The sequence below is a fragment of the Eptatretus burgeri genome, chromosome 8 (genome assembly GCF_056783735.1).
Source record: "Eptatretus burgeri isolate ZD-2024b chromosome 8, Ebu_testis_v1, whole genome shotgun sequence".
Lineage (NCBI taxonomy): Eukaryota > Metazoa > Chordata > Myxini > Myxiniformes > Myxinidae > Eptatretus > Eptatretus burgeri.
Window position 1 is genome coordinate 17,694,708 of NC_140968.1, and position 25,676 is coordinate 17,720,383.

Consider the following 25,676-nt stretch of genomic DNA (forward strand, 5'->3'; position numbering starts at 1 on the left):
TGAAACTATAGGAACCCTCCTGAAATATGGAACAACTTAGAATTTTTTCCTCATAACACAGTGATTATAGGGTCATTATCATAGATAAATTAATGTTGGGATAATACAGTTAGGTGATGAATTATAAAAGTTTTACCATAAGCCCTTGCCTCCGAGGGCTCTAAAATGGACCAAATTTGTCCCCTGGTTTGACCATGTGGCTAGGGGTTTAGGATCTTCATTTTTTTTTTAAAGATTGCCTCATATAAGATGTGTACTGACTGAATAATTTCATCTAACGCCCATGGCTTCATATCAAAATAAATTTTTATTTACATGCACGTTTTTTTTTAATAATTATTCACTTTTTTCATATTCAGAAGTTTATAAATCTTAAATGGAACTATCCAGGAAAGAGTTACTGCAGAATTTTATAAACTGGTAGACAAAATTTCAGATTGTAGCATCAGAATGTCTCTAGAAAGCACATACTACTAGTTTTAAGAAGCCAAATATGGCAATTTGGCCCACTTGGAACAAAACAAGGTGAACTTGCAGGGGTGTGCATGAGGCTAAATTATGCTTCTTATTAGACATTAGTGATAAGAATGTTATTTATTCATAAATACATGCTAATGATTACTTTCGTAAGTGATTGCAAATTATAAATTTGAACAAATTTGATTAGTTGAGTAGCAGCTTTTTTATACCTTAGAAAACTCTTTAATGACCTTTCATCTTTTATGACATTCATTATCATGATTATCTAGCACTCGGAGGCACAGAATTTTACATCTTAGAAAACAGGTCTTGGACATGCTTAAAGTCATGCTGTGACAGTTGGTTCTGACACCCACCAGATTTTAATATCAGGGGCCTCAACCACACAAAGAATGTTGAGTAATGGCACCCAGCAATTGATCTTTCTTTTTCTGGAGGCCATGAGAATGTATTACCCCTTCCTTGCTTCATGAAGTTCACAAACAGATCTTTTTCATCATCATTTCTTGTGACAATGTTCCCAATGTACCATTTTCTGTCATAAACACAAGCAATATATTTCCCAGCCTGGTATACATCCAGTTTAGTTAGGGTTGGGACTAATAACTGGGACAGATGAGCTTGTGTGGTTTCCGGTCCTGTGCATACTGTTGATGATACAGCATCAGAAGAAACCCTTCTCATCTCCAGACGTGTTGAGGAGATTGGCGGGAAACCATGGTGTGACCGTGTACCAGCAATGGTTGTTGCTGCTCTGAAGCGCTTCTCAAGGTCATACTCCATTGCATTTTGTTGGATTTCTTGTGATGTCACAAAGAAGAATTTGATCCCTCCTATATTCTTCTCTGCCCACTGGAACATCTCTTCAGCTGTCAGAATCTGATTCTGTAGAGTGGCCTGCAAACTTGCCCTTGCAACAAGGTGCTTCACAGTTACTCCAATCCCATCACATTACTCCATCTAGTGGTGTATGTCATAAATAATAACTTCAAATAGAGAACTGTAGGACATGTTTTTTAATTAAAACCCAAGCATATGTTTGGATTATCATTACAAGAATTTATTTTTGAATAAAAAATGTACTTATAATTTTTAATTTATGAGAAGAATAATCTAAGTTGTTACATAACCTCAGTTAATGCCCCCTGCATATTCACCATTTTTGATCAAAGTGGCATTTTCAACTTCCTACAGATAGAAACATATGCATTTATCAGGCATTCTGATAACAGATCCTTAAATTTCATATGCCAGTTTATAAATATATGCAATATCACTTTGCTAGAGTGTTCAGTTTCAGATTTATAAGCTCATGAATATGAAAAAAGTGAATAATTATTTTAAAAAAGCTGCATGTAAATAAAAATTTATTTTAATATGAAGCCATGGGCGTTAGATAAAATTATTCAGTCAGTAGACACATTTTATATGAGGCAATCTTTTGAAAAAAAAAATGAAGATCCGAAACCCCTAGCCACATGGTCAAACCAGGGGACAAATTTGGTCCATTTTAGAGCCCTCGGAGGCAAGGGCTTATGGTAAAACTCTTATAATTCATCACCTAACTGTATTATCCCAACATTAATTTATCTATGGATAGATAATGACCCTATAATCACTGTTATGCGGAAAAAAATTCTAAGTTGTTCCATATTTTCAGGAGGCTACTATAGTTTCACCTTATTTTAGCTCGTTTTGGCCCAAAAGCAATTTTTAACTTCCTATAGAGTGAGAAATATGCATCCCACAGGCCATCTGATCCCATAATTGAAAAATTTGGATGCCATTTAGTAAATATTTGCAATATTAACATTCTAGAGGAGTCCATTATAAAATTATAAGCCCCTGAATTTGAAAAAAAATGCGTTTTTCACATTTGGCATTTTTAGGGCCAAATTTCAAAGGTCTCTAGAGATAGATATTTTTTAAACTATGAGGAATTGAAAGCTAATCTTTTGCAAGGTGGGTAGAGCCAAAGAGATCGACATTTAAGAATTTTTCCAGCAAAATCTGAGGAGGTTACCTGGGGAGGTTTTTGAAATTTAGGTGAGTTGGCACGGAATGACCCCTTATAGTTTTTAGTAAGACATTTTTTATAATTTTCTAGCACTGGTGTCAGCTTGTCTGGTCTTGACATTTTCCAAGTGAAGCTTATCGTCAGTCTTCTCAGACAGCTTCAGTCTGACTTGGTTGAATGGTTGTAACACACATTTCAAATCCAGACATGTGAATTCTCTCCCAGCACAGAAGAAACGCACAATGCTAGAATGACGTCAAGCGCCAACTCTAATGGCCATTTAAGATAAATTTATATCATATGCAGGTTAAAAGTGCCTGCTTCTCCCAAACTGGGAAGATATATTATCTTGAAGTGACGAGCTTATTGAATACATCTGAACACCTTCTTAAATCCACATTCCAACTTGTTTGTGTCTTTTATAGAAATTCCTTAAGATAGCTTTAAAATGATAAGCAATTGTTCTTATATTAAACTTACTGGCAAGTTCAACCTGTTTACAATTTCAATAGACTGGTGATCTTTTCTTACAAAGGAAAAATATAATTCTCTTGATTCCAAATGGATACATATTTAAGCACAAAGAATCGTATCATATTTGAGTACATTTTTGTTTCAGGTTTAATATATTTATTTTAATATCAAGCTTCAATATTTTATTATTTGTTTTATTACTCTCAAATACATGATAAAGAAAATGCATCTACATTCCTATATATACATACAGTAGACTAGGCGTAAGTCGTCACCATCGGGACCGAGAAAAAAGTGACGACTTAGACATGTGATGACTTACGCATATGCGAACATTCATGATGACTGTGGGGTGAAGGATGAAGTCGTGCGTGGCCTGGACACGTACATGTGAGAGGGCGCAACAATCTCGAAGCTGGCTATTGTACCAAACGGGAAACACAATCCTTGGGGCATAGGTGGGGGTTCATTGGTGAGTTGGAAAGTGATCAAGCAAAGATGGAATTCATGAATCACTTTATCAAAAGTAAAGATAATGAACAACTGTAAGACAATTCATATACCATTGGTGATGGTATATGACCATTGACAAATGTGGAATGAATGGCTGTTAGAATTCATTCATTGGAATGAATGTAGAATGAGTTTTCATATGGAATAAAAACTCATATACCATCGACAAATTACATGACACACAGTCATCGTGATTACTACCACTCAATACCTATGTGAAAGTGAGTGTGGTGATGTACAAAACAAGCCAATATAAAACAAGCCATGATCGGACTTCAACACTAAGCTCGATCGATCCTTTACTCCTTCGCCAGAGACTGCATTGCACAGCCTGTCTACCTCTTCAGATGCATGTGGGACGGCGTGCTGACTGAGCTGAAGCAGCGCAGTTATAAATAGCCTATCACTGGCGGTGTAAACCAATGAGCGCGCATCACGATTCCATGAAATCGGGCTTCTCACGAGGTAGAAGTTCTGTGTGATGAGTTAGGCGTGGTAATTTACTTGAGTTTCCATTACGCGGGAACGGACAACATCTGACGACTTAGACGAAGTGACGACTTAGAGATGACGACTTACAGACTTTATTCAAAGGGATTTAACATTAGATAAATTCGGGACTTCTTGACGCTGCCGACTTAGGCAAAGTGACGAGTTACACGCTGCCTACTTACGCCTAGTCTACTATATATATATATATATATATATATATATATATATATATATATATATATATATATATATATATATATATATATATATATACAGTCATCCCCGTTTATCACGAGGGTTAAGTTCCGAAACCCCCCCCCCCTGCAAGAAGTGAAAATCCGCGATGAATGGATGTCTCCCGAAAATATCGACTCGTCTGGTCGGCTTGGCAGTGATCGGGTTTGAGGTGCCGGAGATCGACTTGACTGGTCTGGTTGCCTTGGCAGTGATCGGGTTCGAGGTGCTGGAGATCGACTCGTCTGGTCTGGTCGCCTTGGCAGTGATCGGCTTTGAGGTGCCGGAGATCGACTCGTCTGGTCTGGTCGGTTTGGCAGTGCTCGTACAACCGCAGGAAACCTTTTTCCTTCCCGAAGCAAATCGAGCACTTTAACCTTCTCCTGGAGCGTCAGGACCTTCCTCTGGCACTTCGGTTCCTTGCCAGAAGCCTTAGAAGGTGCAGGACGTTTGGGCAGCATCGTAGGGCTTGGAGAAAAAACGTAGAAAATATTCGAAGTTCACAAGCGAAACTTTGTCTCGTGCATTGTGTGACTGGTTGAGCGCCACGCATTATAATCTATTGCTTAAATAATTTATATTTTATATATTATTTCAGCGATATACCTGGGGAATCCGCAGAAAAAAATTAGTTAGGTTCCAAGGGAAAACCCATGATGAACCGGGGGCGCAGTAGGTGAACCGCGATATAGCGGGGGATTACTGTATGTGTGTGTGTGTGTATGTATGTATATATATGTATGTATGTATATATATGTATGTATGTATATATATATGTATGTATGTATGTATATATATATATGTATGTATATGTATATGTATGTATGTATATGTATGTATGTATATATATATATATGTATGTATGTATATGTATGTATGTATATGTATGTATGTGTATATATATATATATATATATATATATATATATATATATATATATATATATATATATATATATATATATATATATTTATTTTGGACAACACTCATCATTTATGAATTTTAACAGACTACATAGGCAATTCTTGAATGAACATCTCATATTCCACAAACATCAGCAATCCGTTTGCAAATCATCTTTCCCAACTCTCCCAGCCAATAAAGTCTCATTGCTTGTTGATCCATTTTCCTTCAGAGGTAAACAGTGATGCAAGGACAGAGGTGCTGGTCCAGACAAGCCAGACAAGTGTTGCACACTCAAGTTGTCCTGGGTATCAGTCTTAATCATCTTCTATATATTGCTTTGATACTTGGGTATATGTAGTACCTCAAGAAAGGGTGGTGTTGTCTCACCGCAATGTCACATTTCTTGATCAGGATCAGTTTGGTTGTTTGGTGTTTTCTTTTTTATAAGTGGATGACAATAACTTGGGTGTTTAGGAAACTTATGGTATTTCTCTTACAATGAAGAAACAACAACCACAAGCAATTTCTTTCAGAAGTCCAATGCCAACTTGCAGAGTAAAGTTTCTTCTGTCTCCATTCTCCCAGCACAAACTCATGCTCCGTCATGGTGAACAGGTAACCATGTTTTGTTAAACTTGGTGTAGGACAGAGCATAGGTGGATGAGAGTAGGTGGGGACAATATGTGGAGAAGAGTAGCATCTTGTGCAGAGCACTGTTGCCAATGTCCCTCACACCACATGTAGTGGAGCCGGAGGAATATTGGCACTGAGTGGCCAGGGTGTAGAAACATGTAGAGAGTAAGAAGTCTCGAGCACAAACTGCTTCGGTGCACTCCACCAGCATTGTCCACTCTGGATACTCCAATGTCATAATCACAAGAAATTCATTTGCTGATGCATACAGAAATTCCATTAATAATTCCAGCCAAGTGGGTGCAGCATGAAAGGCCAGAAAGTTTTAAAGTTTCAAATGGCAAACCACTGATAAAGGACAGCAAGACCAATCATTGCCTCAGGGATAACATCTGCCTGTGGTCATATGACATGCTCATTCTAAATTGCCCATGTATTTTCAAACTTCAATGTTGCATAAATCATTAAATTTACTATCTGTATTGGGATTCTCAGAAGGAAATTGTGCCTGAACAAACATTGTAGTGGCAATAGCTTTTCTTTCAAAACAATGACTATAAACGATGAAAAAAAAACAAAAACAGTTATGGTACATTTTAAGAGTACAATAATAATCACGATTAGTGTTATTTCAATAAAAATCCAATGTAATAATGCTACCCATCTGTTCCCTTAAGCCAAGACCCAACTTTTATGTTTCTATTCTCTGCTTTAATTTTGACATATTGACCAGTATTTCTGGTCTAAATTACCAGAAATTTAAATTAATTAAAAATAAATTAAAGTAATATTACTAAATTACCAGCGATTCATATTTACTTTTACTAAAAAATAATTTTTTATATATCTCGGATTACTAAAATGCTAACATGAAATTTGTGTGCATGTTATCGTTGCAATACACAGCTGGTGTACAGAACATCAGTTCGAATATTTCTTAAGTCGAGCACTAATTTTTTTTTTACATCATTTCCTTTTGATAAAATATACAAACATAATCTGTCATTTGTCAGATAATTTTACCCTTGCCTTTGGCACTCCTAATTAATCCAAAACTCCTACAGTATGTTGACCAAGTTCCCAATATTTCTAGTCATAAACAATCTTATGAGTTCAGTCTCAGATAGGCATTGCATCATCATAATCTTATTTTTCTTTCATCTATACTTCATTAGTAACTTAAAATCAACAGATATTGCTGATCGTCATCATTATCAGGTCTTTATACTATTACAGTAGTTATCTATCCGAATTTCACATTACATATTTTCCAGAAAACATCATCAAAATCATTGTTGTGACCTTTCAATGAGAGATGCACGAAACTTGTGTGATCATTGTCTTGGTAACAATCTTCTTCATGCAAGTTGCAAGCAAATTAGCCATACATTTTGCAATAATCATTTTAATACAGACAGTAAAACTACTACAAGTTCTTCACACCTTCCTGTTGCATTATTGTCAGCCTTACTGGCATTCACTTTGATGTGGATTTTTTTACCCTCGAACCGCGTCGTGATCGTTGTCCTCCTGAAGGATTCCAACCGGCCGACCGTGGAATCCCATTTGACTTCAAACAGAGTTTAACGCTTGTCCGATTTGATCATAAAATCCTACAAAAACCCTATCGACACTGATAAAACTGATGTCCACACAAGTCCTTCCTTGTGAAACAATTTATTTCCTAATTATCCACCATACACTTCTCACCTTTGTACAATGAACTTAAGAATCCCCATTTGATTGCAATATTATTTGGTTCTATTTCATTTATTCTTATTTTAGTTAACAGTTAGACCAACCCGATTCAATTCACTTCTACATTACATCAGAGAGTTTTATTCTAACTTGGTACTTGGTCAGTTCCCAGGAGTACGAGCCACTGAGAAACTATACTTCCTCACGTGATCGTACTAAGAAAATGTGTCTTTCAAAACATTTTATACTTCCATGAGAGAGAGGTTGGGGGATATTCACCCTGACTGTAGACGTGTCCTTTAGACAAAAAGCCACTTTGTACATTTTCTAAGCAAAGGTTCATTTATCAGCTCGGTCACTCTGCTCCAGAACAACACATTTCTTATCATTTAGGGCAAAAGTCTTTTGGCCAGAAATGACAGCCAATTCAATTTGCAGCATAAAAGTTACATTTCTGAAACTCCATTTGTTACAATTTAAAATACATTAATATAAATTTTTCCCCCACAACTTCCTGATGCATAGTCCAGGTAGATTTAATCTATTTCACAAAACCCTTCATAAGGACTTGCATACTGCATTTATTTATTTTATTTTAAAATCTTGCCCCCCAACTGACAATAATAAAAATTCCAGAAATCCTCACAACAAAATGTTGTTTACCTTTTGATGCTATCAATCTCGATCAATTGCTTTTACTTTTGGTGTTACAGTTGAACTGAACTCTGACCCTCAACATAAGCTCAGATTAGCATACAATCTATACTCCCGTTTTTTTTCTTTTGATGCTCAGTTTGATATCAGTCAGTACCCCTTCAGTAAATCACTTTATTTGGTTGGACCAGCCTCCTACCTCTACATCACATCTCTTATCTCTGCATCATATCTCCCATGATCTAATTTACCTAAATTAGCACCTTACAAGGATTTACAAGGAAATCTAACACAGGTGGTGGCCATTCAGCCCACCATGCCTGCGCGAACACCATACTAGTTTATTAACACAAGATCTAAAGAAGAAAATACAAAAAAAATGTTTTCAATTAATGAGATAATTTTTTTTTTATCTTCCTTTCAGGAGAGGGGACATGGGTTTGGTTAAAAAAGACACATCAACCACACAACCCCCCTTGACAAGACCCCCACCAACAGCACCCCGTACATATGCACACAATCACCCGTCAATGCTCAACCTACCTAAAATTCTTATTAACATCCCTATACCCCTCTATCTCCATGACTCCCAGGTACCTAACTAATTCTAATTTAAATTTATCTACTTTTTCTGCTGCCACTACCTTTCCAGGGAGGTCATTCCATGCATCAACTACTCTCTGAGTAAATGTCCCCAGCCTTACTACCATCTTAACTCTCCTCTTCTTTACTCTCAAGCTGTGGCCCGTGGTCCTCTCACTGCCTACTCTGTTGAATAATTCATCTGCACTTATTTTATCTATACCTTTCATTATCTTAACCATAACTATCAATACTCTTGGTTGCATATTATCTGGACCCCGGAGCCTTATCGTCTCTTTGATTACCTAGCTGTTCCTTTACTTCCTCCACTCCAAGCTGGATCTCCTGTAAGAGCCCTTCTTCACCAGCTTGATAGATACTCTCAGCTATTGGCAATTCTCCTGACTGTTCTTGTGTAAAAGTTGAAGAAAAATACCTGTTTAATAAGCCTGCCATCTCACCGTCATCAATAACCACTCTCCCGGTGCTATTCCTCAATGGGCTCACACTGGTCCTAACATGTTCTTTTCCCCTGATATACTGAAAGAAAGCTTTGCTATTATGTTTAATATTCTTAACCATGTCCTTCTCGTACTTTCTTGTGCTTGCCGAGTTATTTTCTTAATTTGCCTCACCATGTTGGTCAGTCTCGGATATACATTGTCCACATGGGCAAATCTTACTATGCATCTCATTCTGACCGTACATCAATTATACTATTTATCAAAACTTTGCAACATCTTGGAAAAAAAATGTTGATTGTTCTCTTGTGATGTCTCCATTGCAGATTCTCATTTTGTTTCACTTTAATGAGCGCTCTGTCTTCCTTTGGACCAAGGTCCTAGCCATCCTTGGCTGTTGCTTCAAGCAAAATGTTCTTGATCTGTAAATGAGATACATACTCTCACAATGTTTGTTAGTGCAGTACAAAATGTTGTGATCCATTTGATTCGTGTTCACCTCTCTTATCGTTAATGGAGGTGTGCAAGGCTCCTTTGTCCTTCTGTTTATCAACAGCTGTCTGTATGGCTATCACATACTCCATGGTTGAACCACTCTCAGGAGCCATTAAAACACCTTGCATGATCGCTGGACATCACCCCGTCTCAGCTACATGCTTTACTGCACTATTTGTGTTGAGACTATAAGTATAACTAGCTAATGATAAAAGCCATGGAACCCCACAGTCTCAATGCATGCTTGTTCTGTGATTCGTAACTCCCTGGTGTGTACTCCTAAGTCCTCACATATGCGCAATAATAATAAAAATTCAAGTCGAGCCTGCACTGGAACGCGTCGTGCCGCCAGACTCTATCCGGATCGCGTGAGCAATGCATTCGATAAATAAGTACGTGTATATGGCCATCGAGGTCATTGTGAACGATCCCAAAAGCATTTTGTAAATCTGTATATCGTCATTCACCTCCTGGTTATCCATGAAAAAACGTCTTTCCTTCAACGCATGATGTCAGCACTGTATACGTCATTACGTCTACGGTGTTGTTGTTTTTTTTGGTGTTTTTACCTGCTTCATTCTCATCAATCGGGATGTATTTATTCCTCATTTGTGGCCTTGGAGCATAGAGATGTTATGTTTCCGCTTTCAGTCGTATTGTGGTCATCGATTACAGGGCTCAGATAAACGACCGAACTAACCAATACAATCACCGAGGTAACTTGTACCGCATGCGAGGCTTTCTGTTGAATACCAACACTTTGTGGAGAAAACCATGATTTACAAGAATCTGGTAATCGGCTGCCCAAGTATCAACATCATTTGGTATTTCATAACGAGCAACCCTTCAGTGTAGTTGTTAGCAGACCATTTATTTGTTATGTACCAAAAGTGATTATAACAACTCTTAACCACAACATCCTCCCAGGCCACCTACACAACACAGATCGGTTGCACAACAGATTGGTGGACGAATGTTCCTTCCTGTGTGCATTTTCAGTGAATCTTCTTCTAAATTAACAGAGAATCATTCCTGATTCATCTAATTTACGATTTCCGGTCACCAAACGACACATTTGTATAACAAGCTCATTATTGGGTATCAACACGACACAGTACACCACAATGCAGTACAGTATACTGTATACGACATCATATTTGCTGAACCTTTTAATTATAAAATATTGATATCGTTTCGGGCATTTTTTCATACTTTTTGAAGAGAAGGCCTGGCGTACCATCTCCTAAAACTGTACACACGATGTTTGCTCCATTTACCTTCCCAGAATCATGACAGCATCAATAACTCCACAATCCATCACATTTTTATTTCTTGACACTTATTCATTTAATGAAAGACTAGCCGAAACCCCGTCACAGACGGATTCCGTTCCATGAGCCCAATATGACAACCAGTGGCATCTCTTGTAAGAGCCGGATCCCAGTCGATGTACTTCATGGCCTTACCTAATGAGGCCTACAAAACGTTCTTGTACAAGACATTTTGGTGTACACTACTCCTTGTGAAGAAGTCCCCTGATTTGTGCACATGTCTACTTTGACGTACAAACACCGTGTCAAAACTTCTCAGGTCACAGTCCCGAGAAAAACGTGATGCGACTGCTTGGAGGAGCACAAAATTGGTCCTTCAGTATTAATATATAGAAGATACAATGTTTCATGTTACATTTTTTGTGTCAAATTCACATTCTGAGGTAGTCAGCATTTCCAGAAGAGAGTTTTACATTGCAGACGCTATTTTCGAGGAGTGGAATTACACCTCTCAGCGGTAAAGGTCTGTCGACGACGGACATAATGACGTCAGCGAATGACCGATGATGTCATGACGTCCTTTCCCCTCTCAGCGGTGACGTCACATGTCGCCATGTAAACGAATGTAAAACGAAAAGTGTTTATTCTGCTTCAGAGTTGAAGTTTGACTATTGCCACTATGTGCGATGCACTCTTACAGGTACGAAGTTTCTTTCAGTCCAGGTCACAGAACCGAGAAAAACGTGACGTGACCACAAGGAGGAGCACAAAATTGGTCCTTCAGTATTAATATATAGATCCTGCTCTCAATTGTCCACTGTAAACCAACCGAGCATTAAAACATCCCAATTTTGGAAACTACCAATCGCATATTATGTATTATGTCGACATTAAATTTTTATTTTATTTTATTGCACTTTTAAACCTGTCGCAGCATTATCAATCTCAGCGTTACCATGGTGACCACATCGTTTGACTGTGGCTATTAAATCACCCTGTTAGTTTATGAACCTACATCAGTTGCATGACATTTCTCCATAGTTTAAAGAAAAATCCTAATAGACTTTAAACTCACTCATGACCTCTTGCACACGGTGTGAATCCTGAATTGAGGGTTAATTCTGCCTTCAAGCTGTTTCTGAGATTAAAACTAAATGTCAATGTATGTTCAATTTTGTTTCATTTCATCACCCAGGAATGCTCTATTTACTCTTTAACCAGCCTTATCATCCTTGCATTCTGAAACATTCTCTTGTTATAATGGCTCTACTCAGCTGGAAACAATCATTCCTTTCCACGAGTGACGTATTATTACAAGGGCTTGCATTACGAGAGTTTTTCACAATCCCCTGTAAGCACACAGAACAAAGCACTCCATGCTATACCTGCAGGGAGTACCAACGAGTTACTCCACCAGTGCACGAGTTACTCGCACTGCCTTCACAGATTTGCACAGATTCGCATTTACCAGAACCTCGAAGATATAACCACACCATATTCACATTATTATTGATGTTTTTTTTTACTTTTCACAGCTGAGAAATTATATTCCCATGTCAGCCTCTCATGCACTCAAGGACAAACAAGGTCAAATAATATCTCCAGCTTCAACACTTCATATATTTTAACCTTATTTTATTTATTCATTTTATATTTTATCAAACGCATTTTAAATTCATTTCAATTCCACTACCCTCGGCATTTCCCTGTCTCACTTCTCATACTGAGGCTAAATTGACACAGAACCCTTCATTTTGGATTTTCAAACATATATGCATGGGTCGTTCCTTTGAAAAATATATACGGCACCACTCTCGTGACGGCATTCAAACAGATATTTAGTAAACGCAATAGACTCAAAAATATTATGGACTGATGAGGGAACAGAGTTCGATAACAACATTTAAGAATTTTCTTTAAGATAACGATATCACGTTGTATAGCACCTTTAATAAAGGAAAAGCCATCGTCATCGAGCGCTTTAATCACACTTTGAAAGAGAGACTGTACAAAAAATGTACTGAACTTGGTTCTCAACAATAATGGGTATTTTTAATTCAAGACATTGTAGATAATTAGAATAATATAGTTCATTCCTCAACAAAGAAATATGAACAGAAACATTTACAAAATTACAACATGAATGGGAGATTAATTAGAGAAAACAAAAGTGTAAAGTTGGTGATATATGAATATATCTGTGGAAATCACACTTTGAGAAAGCATATTCAAATAGGTGTACTTTTGAACTTTTATAATAATTGGTGTTTAAGACACAGTTCAGTGGACAGAAATTTGTATGATTTAAAGCATTGGCTCTTAACCAGGGGGGCATGAATAATTTCCAGAGGGGGCGCGAGCCCGGAGAAAAAAGTCGGAATTTCTCTAATTATTTTGGAATTCTCTTAACAAGTGTTTACATAATATTGTGATGAACATTAAAAAAACACAAAAGTATCTCCTTTAATAATTTTCGTTTTCCATTCGCTACTCTGCCTACCATTTTCTGTATTAAAATTAATTTTAAAATTTAACATTTATTTAAGTTTAATATTGAAATTAATTTTTTTCACAGATTTGCAGTACCCATTTCAAACTAAATAATTTGCAATGAGTGCAAAAAGTGGAAGCATCTTGACGAATATATTCGATTTGGATTTGTGTCCGTTCAAACGGGTGACACAGAGGTACCCCAGTGTGTAATATGCTACAAAACTGAGCAATGATGCCATGTGGCCCACATGCTTGGAATGCTATTTGAAGACAATGCACCCTGTTCTAGCTGCCAAACCCAAGGCATTCTTTGAAATAAAAAGGCAGTCCTTGAAGCAAGCTAAGATGGACAGCAGTGGAGCATTTTGGCAACAGACTTCAAAGGTTGTTGCGGCTTCCTTTGAGATCGCCATGTTGATTGCAAAGAGCAAAAAGAGTCATAACATTGGAGAGACTCTCATAAAACCAAGTGTACTGCCTGCAGCAGAGCTCGTTCTGGGGAAGGATAGTACAAACAAGCTTTCCCAAATCTCTCAATCAAAGTACACCGTCAAGGGAAGGATCGATGAAATGTCTCAAGACATCAAAGATCAAGTTCTCAACTAAGTAAGAGCTTCTCCTCTATTTGCCATCCAGTTGGACGAAACGACTGATGTTGCTCAGTGTTCTCAGCTACTGATGTATGCTCGTTTCGTGTCAGGCAATAGTGTAAAAGAGCAAATGCTTTCAGGCAAATGTAAAAGAGCAATCCATGGAAGGTTATACAACAGCAACAGATATTTTTCAAGTGGTATCAAACTTCCTCCAGGAAAATCAACTTTTGTGGGACTCGCTGGTAGGGGTGTGTACTGATGGAGCTCCGGCCATGCTTGGTTTGCAATCTGGTTTCATAACAAGAGTGAAAGAAAAAAGTCCATCTGCTATAGGTACGCACTGCATTCTTCATCGTAAAGCTGGAGACTTAAACAGTCGTCTCTTCAAACAGCTGTGTGTGGATATGGATTCTGAACATCAAGCCTTGCTTTTCCACACAAACGTATGATGGCTTTCAAAGGGAACCATGCTTGGACGGCTTTATGATCTACGACAAGAAGTGGCACCATTTCTAGATTCGCAGCAGAAAGCAGATCTCCATGACAAGTTCCAGTCTGAAGGATTTTTGCTATCTCTAGCTTACCTGGTTGACATCTTTGAAGCGATGAATGCCATCAACCTCAAGCTCCAAGGGAAAAACATCAAAATTAATCATGCACCATGACATCATTCGAGCCTTCATGACCAAACTCGACCACTGGAAATGTCGAATTCAGGATGGAAATACAGCCAGTTTTGCTGACTTGGATTCTGCTCTCATTCATAGTTGCCTTGATTCTGAGTTAAAGAAACAAATAATTACTCATCTGATTGAATTGAAAGCAGAATTCATCAGATACTTTCCAGATATAGATGAGAAGCACGAAGCCTGGAAATTCATTCGGAACTCATTTCAATGTGAAGTACCTGATATTTCAGACGAAGTGCAAGAGGAGTTTCTTGAGTTAAATTTCAACTCCTTGGTTGAAGAAGACTTCAAAAAATTGGATCTAGAGACGTTCTGGGTCACATACCTTCCTGTTTACCATTTGATCTCACATCAAGCTCTTCGGAGTCTGACAATGTTTGGATCAACGTATCTTTGTGAAGCTGCATTTTCCACACTCGTTGCTGTCAAGACCAAGTACAGAAACAAGCTGAACTTTGAAGGGGACTTGCCTTGTGCTCTCTCTGGCATTCAACCACGCATTCGAGATCTGGTAGCTAAGAAGCAATGTCAAGTATCTCATTAAATGTCATCTCATTAAATATGCTGTGTATAAGAGTGTTGCTTATTCAGAATTCTTTGTTCAATAAAAAGACTAAAACCACGCATTTTATTTTTTTTAATTTTCCTTTTAATTCAGGAGGGATTTTTAATCATTTGGTTGATGATGTGAGGGGGGGGGAGGGGCGTGTAGGCAAGAACCAACTACGAGAGGGGTTGTGGTGGTAAAAAGGTTAAGAACCACTGATTTAAAGGGAGAAGAAATGGGATCATTTTATTCACAGGCATTAGAAAAGACAAAGATGATGTATGAGAAAAAATAGAAATTGAAAAAATTGAAACCATAGTGGGGCAACTTAGCTAAATATAGCATAACTATTGTGCATTTTGTGAGGAAAGCACCAAATTTGGCACACTAGTAGCTTATCATATTATGAACAGATTTGGATATTGGGCCATCTCAAATTCAGCCGCTGATGGCTGTGGCAGCCATATTTCAAAATGGCCACCAGTGGTTACTGTTATGAAACGTATCTGCTTTACTGGAGAGGAATGCAGATTGATAGTGAAAGTTTATTTACTAATAAAGGTCCAATAATGATCAAAGAAAGTAACAATTTGATTTGCTTGAGAAAAAAAAGTTAAAGTGGACTAATTATTCTTATTAACACAGATTCTGAATGAAAACCAATGATAAACATTCATAGCACTATTGGCTTGGCACATGGTAGTAGAAGTGGTGTGCGTGCATATTGACCCCAGAATCGCGCACGGTTGAGTTGCCAGCTTACACTTGTTGACTCGATTCATTGTTATTAACCTCCGCCATTTTTGAAGATGGATGGAGGTTACTGTTTTCACTCCTTTCTGTTTGTTATTTACGAAATCTAAAGATTTCGTAAGTATATTGATGACTTCCGTTTGTTTGTTTGTTTGTATGCACGATAACTCGAGAACGGAAGAAGCTACCAATGTCAAATTACACCACGTGATTCAGGAGGGTGATGGCTAGTGCTGATTAGATTTTGGTCAAAATCGGTCAAAGGTCAAGGTCACAGTGAGGTCAAACATAATTCCGTAAATTCATGTGGAGAAATGGAATATTTTTGCTTCGCTCGATGTTACGAGTTCGTTTTAACTTCGATTTTAATTTTGTCTTCGGTTTTTGCGATCGCTTAGGACGCTTAAAACTCGGTTGTCGAAATTCTGGTAAAAATCGGATGTTTTGGAGACGTTTTAAGATTGTATAAAAATATTTCACTCGACGCATCACGCGTCGTCCCATGATGCAGTGCGCTCGAGCAGACGAGTCGTTGAGTTACGTTAAGGTGTAATATAATTGCGTGGAGAAATGGAGATTTTTGCTTCGGTCGACTTTACGATTTTTGATGGTTTGATACAGAATTATCGGAGAAAATTCTGGTTTGCGTCGCTACCTTCTCGAGAGACAGCTTTTATTAGACAAGGTCAGAGGTCAAGTTGACGATTGCATAAGTACCAGTCTATGACTGCTTGTTTGTTTGTTTGTGAACAGTATTACGGAAAAACTCCTGGACGGATTTCGACGAAACTTGGTGGGGGGAGGGGGGGTTAGGTATGGTCCAAGGATCATGCCATTAAATTTTGGACTTGGTCCCCCCCCCCCAAAAAAAACAATTTAGAGAAAAAAAAATTTTTTTTTGCATTTCTACATGTTTTAAGTGATTTCCAACCCCCCCCCCCCAAATTGTTACTCCCCTCCCAACAAATAGAGAATTTTTTTTTGCATTTCTACATGTTTTAAGTGATTTCCAACCCCCCAAAAAATTGTTACCCCCCCCAAAAATTAAAGAAAATGTTTTAATTTTTTTGCATTTCTACATCTTTTAAGTGATTTCCAACCCCCCCAAAAAAAATTGTTAGAGAATTTTTTTTTTTGCATTTCTACATGTTTTAAGTGATTTCCAACCCCCCAAAAAAGTCACCCCCCGCCAATTTTTTTTTTTTTGCATTTCTACATGTATTGTGATTTCCAGCCCCCCCAAAAAATTGTTACCCCCCCAAAAAATTGTTACCCCCCCCAAAATATTGTTAAGACAGAAATTATTTTTTTTGCATTTCTACATCTTTTAAGTGATTCCCAGCCCCCCTCAAAAAAAAATTGTTGGAGAAAAGAAATTTTTTTTTGCGTTTCTACATGTTTTAAGTGATTTCCAACCCCCCAAAAAGGATTTTTTGCTTTTCTACATATTTTAAGTGATTTCCACCCCCCTCAAAAATTGTTAGCCCCCCCAAAAATAGAGAAAATTTTTTAAATTTTTTTTGCATTTCTACATGTTTTAAGTGATTTCCAACCCGCCCCCCCAAAAAAAATTGCTAGAGAAAAAAATATTTTTTTTGCATTTCTACATGTTTTAAGTGATTTCCAACCCCCAAATAATTGTCACCCCCCCCCAAAAAATTGTCAGACAGAATTTTTTTTTTGCATTTCTTCATGTTTTAAGTGATTTCCAAACCCCCCCCCCCCAAAAAAAAAATGTTGGAGAAAAGAACTATAACTCTGTCAGCACTGTTGACATCATATTTAATGAATAAGATATAAGGTTCACTTGAGTGACCCAGCAGTATTGGCGGCGGAGGTTTTGCACTCTTCCGAGTGCTCCCCCTCTAGTTTTGTTCTGTGCCCATAGAGTTCTCTATGCTATCCCATTGTTAACCGTAGTTCATCAAGTCGAGTTTGGTTTGTGGGGTGCAGTTTGGTCATAGGATTATCTCAGTCACGGTTTACCGGGTTACGAGGTTCTGCATGTATTTCCGTTCTGCCTTCACGGCGCCAGTTCCAGTTTGCGACTGAGTCAGGAAGTTCTCTCTTCGTACCGGCGTGTTGGCGAGATATCTTTACCATGATAACTCGTGAATTTTCGGGTTATCTTCGTTCGATTGACGGCAATGCCAAACCATTTGTAAGTAGTTTTCCATTCTAGTTTCCATTTTCATGGCTAAGCTAATTTGTTTTGGTCAGTTTGTTGAGTAACCCTTCCGTTTTCTGAAACTGAGTTTTTATTGACTCTTACAGTCAATCGCAACACATCTCAGCACATGGGCTCGAAGTAACCTAAATATGGATGAATTCGGTCGTATTGGGAATGAAGCCATGTAACTCAGATGATGGGTGTGAATTGTCTATGTGCCATCACCAAAGCAGATTCAGTGGAAGTGGCCAGAGAAGTATGGTGAAGAAAAGATGGTAGTGATGTTTGGTGGGCTCCACATCGAGATGGACGCCTTGAATACGCTGGGCGACTGGCTGCGAGGAAGTGGTTGGGTACAAGCCTTGGTGCAAGCTGAGATTGCAACTCCAGGGACAGCTGACTCCTTCCTGCGAGCCGCCCACGTCACCCGCACAAGAAGAACTCATCAAATCACTGCAGTAGCACTGCACATCCTGTAACACCGTGCGTATGAACGCCACTGTATGACGTATTTTGATGATGCAGAAGACCTGCCTGAGTTCGAAGAATGGTGTCACCAGAGAGGAGAAGATATTCCCAACTTTCAGTACTGGGCAACTGTGCTGGAACTAGAGATGTTGGTATACTGGTCTACGTGCGTTCTCTGCGGCAGGCTTCATTCACGATGTACCTTGATGCCGTGACAGAACTGGTCCCATAGTTCCGTGCCTTAGACCACACACACTATGCGAGGTGGGTCCCTGTGCACCTGAGGGACATGATTGCACTCCCAATGAAGCACCCAGATGTAGCTGGAGAATTTATGGCTGGCAACTTCACTGTACAGAAGACGAAGAACGTGTTCTCTTCGATCCCAATCGACCAGGCACATGAACAGAACAACGCATGCCTCAAAGGAGATGGTGGAGCAGTCGGCCTCACTGATAACCCAAGTGCCCTGCGGCGTTGGATGATTGCTGGGCCAGAAGTTGCCAGGGCCATAGAAGAGTTCCAAGATGGCTGTCAACACTGGGCGAGGCGAGAGGACACACGTCATCACGACCAGACACCAAGTGTGCAAACCTCTTTCGCCAAGGATGTCCGTGCCCTTGTCAGCATCATAGAAGAGCTTGGCAACCCCTTTGAGGAAGAGAGCATGTATCTGGTTGTCCTTGACACAAAGGAAATTGCAGGTCCTGCTGCAGTTGAGCATGTCAGGAATGTGAAGATGATTAGCCAAGAGCAGTTCCAGGCTTTCACCAGAGAATGCCTGGTGGAAAGGACCAAGCCAATTGATGATGCAATTCGTCGGAACAAGCTGAAGGTGTTTAGCACTTCCACCCCGAGAAGTGTGAGCAAAGGGAAACAGCAGCTGGCCTCTCTCTGGAACGACATGGCACTTTTCTCATGGCTCAACATCGGTTGCCAGACGAGGGATGGAAACCTTGAAGAGTTCTTTCATCATGAGAATCAAGCTTGTCCTCCAGCTCCCTCCGATGGAGAAAGTCTCCATCTAGGTACGAAGAGTGATCTCCTCAAATGCTTTGAAGAGTTCTCCAATGCCCAATCAGAGGCTCCTGATACCACCAGCCTAGTTCTTGATGGGGCAGTCATTGTCCAGATGCTGAAGCCTGCGGTAGCCAAGAACTTTGATGACTATGCCCAGGATGTCTTCATACCGTACCTGTCAACAAAGCTTCAGACTGTGTCATGCCTGGACCTGGTCTGGGACCGCTACGTTGCTGATTCACTGAAAGGCAGTGCAAGATCAAAGCGTGGAAAAGGAGTGCATAGACACGTGGTCGGAGCAGCAGTTATACCTGGAAACTGGCAGAACTTCCTCCGAGTGGACACCAATAAGACCGAGCTGTTCAAGTTCCTATCAGAAGCTATCTTCAGCAGCTGGATGACAGGCAGCTGGTTATCACTGATGGAGAGGCAGTCCTGAGCACGCCACCGCTGCTAGACCTGGCCTTGCTCGCCCCATGCAGCCACGAAGAAGCTGACAGTCAAATGTTGTTGCATGCATCCCATGCAGCCAACCATGGTCACCACAAGATACTGATCAAGACAGTTGACACCGATGTTGTGGTGTTGGCTGTGTCAATGGCCCAGGGACTGCAACCAGAAGATGAACTGTGGCTCGCATTTGGCACTGGAAAGAGTTCTCGGTACCTGGCATCCCACAAAATAGCAGCTGGCCTCGGACCAGAGAAGGCACAGGCACTCCCAATGTTTCACGCTCTGACTGGGTGTGACACTGTATCTAGCTTTGCTGGACATGGTAAGAAGACTGCTTGGACAATCTGGACCGTTCTGCCAGAACTTATAGATGCACTGCTGAAGCTATCCTCTGCACCAAGTGGCATACCAGACGATGTCATGCACACCATCGAGAGGTTCGTCATATTGCTCTATGACAGAACCAGCACGTGCAACGACATTGACAAGGCCCGGAAGAAACTCTTCGCGAAGAAGAACAACGTGCAGCTGATCCCGCCAACCAAGGCAGCTCTGGAGGAGCATGTGAAGAGGGCGGCCTACCAAGGAGGCCATGTGTGGGGTCAAACACTGCTACCAACGCCAGAGCTGCCTCCTCCATCCATCTGGGGCTGGGTCAAGAATGAGGAGGGGGTGTACGAGCCACACTGGATGAAGCTACCCAAAGCAGCCCATACCTGCTATGAGCTAGTATCGTGCAAGTGCAAGAAGAGCTGTCTGAAGCGTTGCAAGTGCAAAAAGGCCGCACTTGAATGCACAGGTGTGTGTGTGTGTGTGTGTGTGTGTGTGTGTGTGTGTGTGTGTGTGTGTGTGTGTGTGTGTGTGTGTGTGTGTGTGTGTGTGTGTGTGTGTGTGTGTGTGTGTGTGAGTGAGAGAGAGTGCTCACAAAATTGAGAGAATATTAACAGAGCAGATTGTGTCACTGATTCAGAACATTTAAATCAGACATCTCTCGATCAATTTCTATGAGTGAGATGTCGGTATTCATATGAATGAGACGCAGCCCATGATTCGTTTACAACCATGCTCAACAACCACTGACTTTACATAAGCTATGTTGGTATTCATATCAATCAGATGCAGCCTGCGATTTGTTTGCTACCATGCTCAACAACCACTGACTTTACATAAGCTATGTTGGTATTCATATCAATCAGATGCAGCCTGCGATTCGTTTGCTACCATGCTCAACAACCACTGACGTTACACAAGCTATGTTGGTATTCATATCAATCAGACGCAGCCGTTGATTCGTTTGCCACCATTCTCAACAACCAATTTCTTGAGTGAGATAGTTGTCCGATACAACAAATAATTAGCAGCCATTTTGCAAAATGGCGGCTATCTTTAAACTTGAGGTGGCTACAGGTTATGTTTTTCTTAATTCAGCTTTTAATAAATGGTCAAACCAATGTTAGAATGAAATTATAGTAACCGCTAGCGGCCATTTTGGAAAATGGCTGACACAGCCATCAGCCGCTGAATTTGAGATGGCCCAATATCCAAATCTGTTCATAATATGTTATGCTACTCGTGTGCCAAATTTGGTGCTTTCCTCACAAAATGCACAATTGTGATGCTAAATTTCCCCACTACATGGGGTAACCTTCCCGGGTCAGATTGCGGTAGTGTGTGTCGGGATGGTGCTGATGTGTTGTCCACCAGATGGCGGTCTACTTGGGTTAACCTGAGGCGGTTGCTTCAGGTGGGTGCCTGGAATGTGCTATCCCTAAGAGAGGATGATCACCTTGTCTCTGTTATCATGAGAGCTCAAGCATTTGAACATTGGTGTTGCAGCACTCTCTGAAGTTCGAAGACCGATTTTACAAGCAGAATTCTTAGCCAAGCCATGATGAATATTAATGGCAAAATGAATATTCATCGTTTAATAGCCCCCGACCATGCGATAGTTTTGAGTAATACTGTTGTGGGCCAGGGTTCGGTGGCGAGAACGACCGCTAGGGGGGGGTAGGTTACGCCGTCTCCCACCAGACTTCCCTGGAATTGTAGGCCGTCGCTCCGGATAACTCTGAAGCCGGCGGGTCGATTAGTCGACCGTGAAATACCAATATCTCGATCACGTGGCGTAGGGTTATTTGTCTTGAGCCAAAGTACCTAAGTATCCACGTAATCTCGTCTACCGGGAATCCACGTCCTTGGAATGTCTGGCTGAACCGGATCACTCTCCCAGCTACGGTAGAGTATGAACTTCCACCTACCAACTCCAGCTCGGATGCAGTCGAGCGGAACTGCCCAGGACGTTCCAGCTCCGATGTACCGATTACCGGGGATGAAACCCCGTCTGAACTCAGACCTGGACCATGCTGGACCAAATAAAGAAAGGACGAAAATGAGCTGGGAACATTTCTAATAATTTATTTACAGCAAATAAAAGACAAGAGAAGCGAGACGTAAAGCGAATATTCAATGCAAGTATTTACAATGGCAAAAACACTTATGCAGTTCTACTTACAAGATGGGCACACACACACACACACACACACACACACACACACACACACACACACACACACACACACACACACAGAAAAGAAACCCCAGAGTCCTTTTATTGGACCCTCGCAGCCGTGGAGAGAGACAAGCTGGGAGTCAGAGTTCATTGGGTACCTGACCATCGGAGAGAGGGTGTGCTCCACGATGCGACACCTGACAAAGGTCATTGGTCCGATCCCCAGTCGCACGTGGGGGAATCGAGGCTCGTGGCGGAGTTCGGGTGGCGAATAAGCGTGGGTCCACAGAGGGTGGGGGGGGGTGGTCAGGGTCACTCTGTCCTTCCTTGTAGAGGGCCAGCAGAGACACGTTTGCTGCCTCGATGGCCCTCTGCTCAACCCTCGTGACAGCAAAAACCCCTTCGTACAGCAACGTAAACATCCTGAACTCTCGTGCAACCCACCAACAATGCCTCAGAGAGCCTCTGGTAATTTATGGACCTCCCTCAGTTGGGAGGGGCCTTGGTCAGCACACCTCACTGTTCTTCCCCTCTAATTGGCCGTGATCCTACGGGTACAGCCTTCCTTGTCGGGGTTTCGGCTATGCCCGGAGAAAGCCGCCCCTCCCCCCCCCCCCCACGCGTGCTTGAGGAAGGTAGATGGTGGTGAAGCCACTATTGTGTGATGGGCAGGTGGTGAGATATAATAACCTAACTATAAAAAACATCACAACGCACATATTCGACTCTCCCACTAGACAAAAGGAAGGGACCTGTCTCACACGTACTTACCGGCATAACTAACTTTGGGACCTGAATGTTGAGTGCGCATGGTTTCCTAATTAGTAACAATACAAATTGAATTAAATAGGTCGCACCTGTCAGATGGCAGTTCTTTGATTGAAGCCGAAACCTCGGATATGAATGGTGAAAGCATGAGTTTCTGTGTCAGTCGTTCAAAAAGTCCTCAAACAAATGTATGAACTCACTGTGAGTTTCATGAAGCACATTATTTTCGTTCATTCATTCTCAAGGGTTCACTGTGAAAAGAAGTATTCACATTACTTCATCTTCATACAACAGAGCTGTTTGTATAACAATATATTTTAAAAAACTAAACTTTACCTCGACTTTGTCGATCTCTGAGTTCTCGATTCAGTTCGAAATGTACATCGTGTTTTGAGTCAAAGCCATAATCGTCCCATGATAGCAAGTCATCGATGATATAGTTTGAGTTTTCAAACACTATGATGAAAAAGCAAAATATTTAATATGTGAAATAATAAATTTAGGTACTACATAGATTTGAGTAGTAATTCGTAATCCCAGCATGGCTTCATGTTTGTTGGCATTGCTTCAAAAATCATCATCACAGCAGATACGGGAGTTTTGTTGAAAAAAAATTTTTTGGGATGCATCGTCAAGACTCATGGAAGAGCTTGGTCCCATAAACAATTTAATGTGGAGAATCTGATGCAGGATGAGTGGAAGAGGTGTGGAAGGAGAAGGAGAAGTTGGTGATTGAGATCTGTTGTGAGAAAAAACTTCACTCCTTTTTATTGACAGGGTCAAGTAGTTTTTCCTTGAGTTAACATTAAAGTCAATGGGGGAAATGTAATTGTCCCGGAACCAACAAAATTCCCCGACTGTTGCCCCCCAAAATATGTATTCGCTTTCTTCTCCGAAACTACACAAACACTTTCGATGAAACTTGACCACAATCTTCATCACTCGTGACATACCAAAGATTGTTCACGCCATTAAAAAAAAGTCAGGGTCAAAGGGGTTCTACGGGTGTGTTGCCCCCCAAAATATGTATTTGCTTTCTTCTCTGAAACCAAACACAATTTCGATGAAACGACCACAACCTTTATCACCCGTGATGTAGCAAAGTTTGTTCATGGCATTAAAAAAAAAAATCCAGAGGTATTTACTTTTTTTCTCCATTACATATTTTGTGGGTCATTCATGCCCACCAATGGTTATGTCATGTCGTTGCTACCAGGTGAGTGCCCAGGGGTATTGCCCCTATGTTTCGTTTTTGGTTCTTGTATTTTGTTTGCAGTGGTTGTTGGTTGCATCAATGCTATGAGTGTGGCTGTGCCCCTGATGTGGTGCCTCCCTGTAAATTACAGAAGAAATTTGGAATTTGGCCAGCGTGCCAGTGATCGCTCGCCTTCTCTTTGAGAAACATGCCATTCGATCTTTAGTGTCCACCAACTAATGCTATGAGAGGGGAAGCTCAGTTCAACATTCATTCAAAGGATGGCACATACTGTACATTGATCCCTTTCATTAACTGTGAAACACCACAGTGAGAGTTTATAGCCATATCGGGATTCAATCCCAAGCAAGACAACTCGGGGCAAGTGTGCCTACCGAAAGGCCATCCTGCCAGCCCACATGGGGTTAACAAATTGGCTGCTGCAACCCCACATTGATTGGATAAAATACTGAGTATAGAAAATAACATGTATAATCTTTCCTTTATTAATAAAGGCATTGTGTCTCTGGCAGGTCATCGGTAAAATGGACAACTTCTTGGAATGGCTCCAATCACAAGGTCTGAGAGCAGAAACAGCCCAAGCAGTGATCAATATACTTGGAATTGAGGATCGGAAGGTTATTCGAGCTTGTACAGACTCCGATGCATTACGAACGGAGCTCCTCTCTCTCGCCAAGAAGAAATTTAAATTTGCAATGTATGCTGACTTCTGTAAATTTGTGAAATCTTTTTTGAAGCCGCAGGTTGTCCAGCTTGCAGGCTCTTCTCTGTTGGGAAGTCTATTTGTCAACTTGGAGAATGTTATTCGAGAACTTTCCAGTTTCTGCCAAAAGTTTAATGGATTACAAAATGTGCAGCTGGAAAATGTTCCTGGTTTCCAGGGAATCGGTTTCAGTGATGTCTGCAACCTCCACGATCAGGATGGTGGATTAACACCCAAGTCTGGTATGTCACTATTTTATATAACCTCGCATGTTGAGAAATACCTTGATGTTGAATTATGTTTTTTTTTCTTGTAACTTATGGAATCTCCTTTCGAACAATTTTGGGTTGCCGAATATGTTTAGATTCTTGATACACAGTGAAG

At 40.4% G+C, this 25,676-nt stretch overlaps 2 protein-coding genes and 1 long non-coding RNA gene across 4 annotated transcripts in view; 2 read left to right on the forward strand and 1 right to left on the reverse strand.

The window, feature by feature from the left end:
- The window catches only part of LOC147021206 (uncharacterized), a 777,227-nt gene that overhangs the window by 707,560 nt on the left and 43,991 nt on the right, over positions 1-25,676 (reverse strand). The window lies entirely within an intron of this gene.
- The window catches only part of LOC147021216 (uncharacterized), a 58,679-nt gene that overhangs the window by 19,725 nt on the left and 13,278 nt on the right, over positions 1-25,676 (forward strand). For both annotated transcript variants that reach the window (XM_085893679.1, XM_085893680.1), the window contains exon 2: positions 25,102-25,534. In XM_085893679.1, coding sequence (XP_085749805.1) covers positions 25,114-25,534 — 421 coding nt within the window. In that variant the 5' untranslated portion in view covers positions 25,102-25,113. The remainder of the gene's footprint in view (positions 1-25,101; positions 25,535-25,676) is intronic.
- Positions 17,884-22,395, forward strand: LOC147021217 (uncharacterized). Its single transcript, XM_085893692.1, has one exon. It carries the CDS (start codon positions 18,913-18,915, stop codon positions 20,080-20,082), a length of 1,170 nt encoding a protein of 389 aa, XP_085749818.1. The 5' UTR covers positions 17,884-18,912; the 3' UTR covers positions 20,083-22,395.

Bases quoted from the DNA above. Each gene is read 5' to 3' on its own strand.
- LOC147021217 (XM_085893692.1), top strand. From the start codon at position 18,913: ATGATTGCACTCCCAATGAAGCACCCAGATGTAGCTGGAGAATTTATG.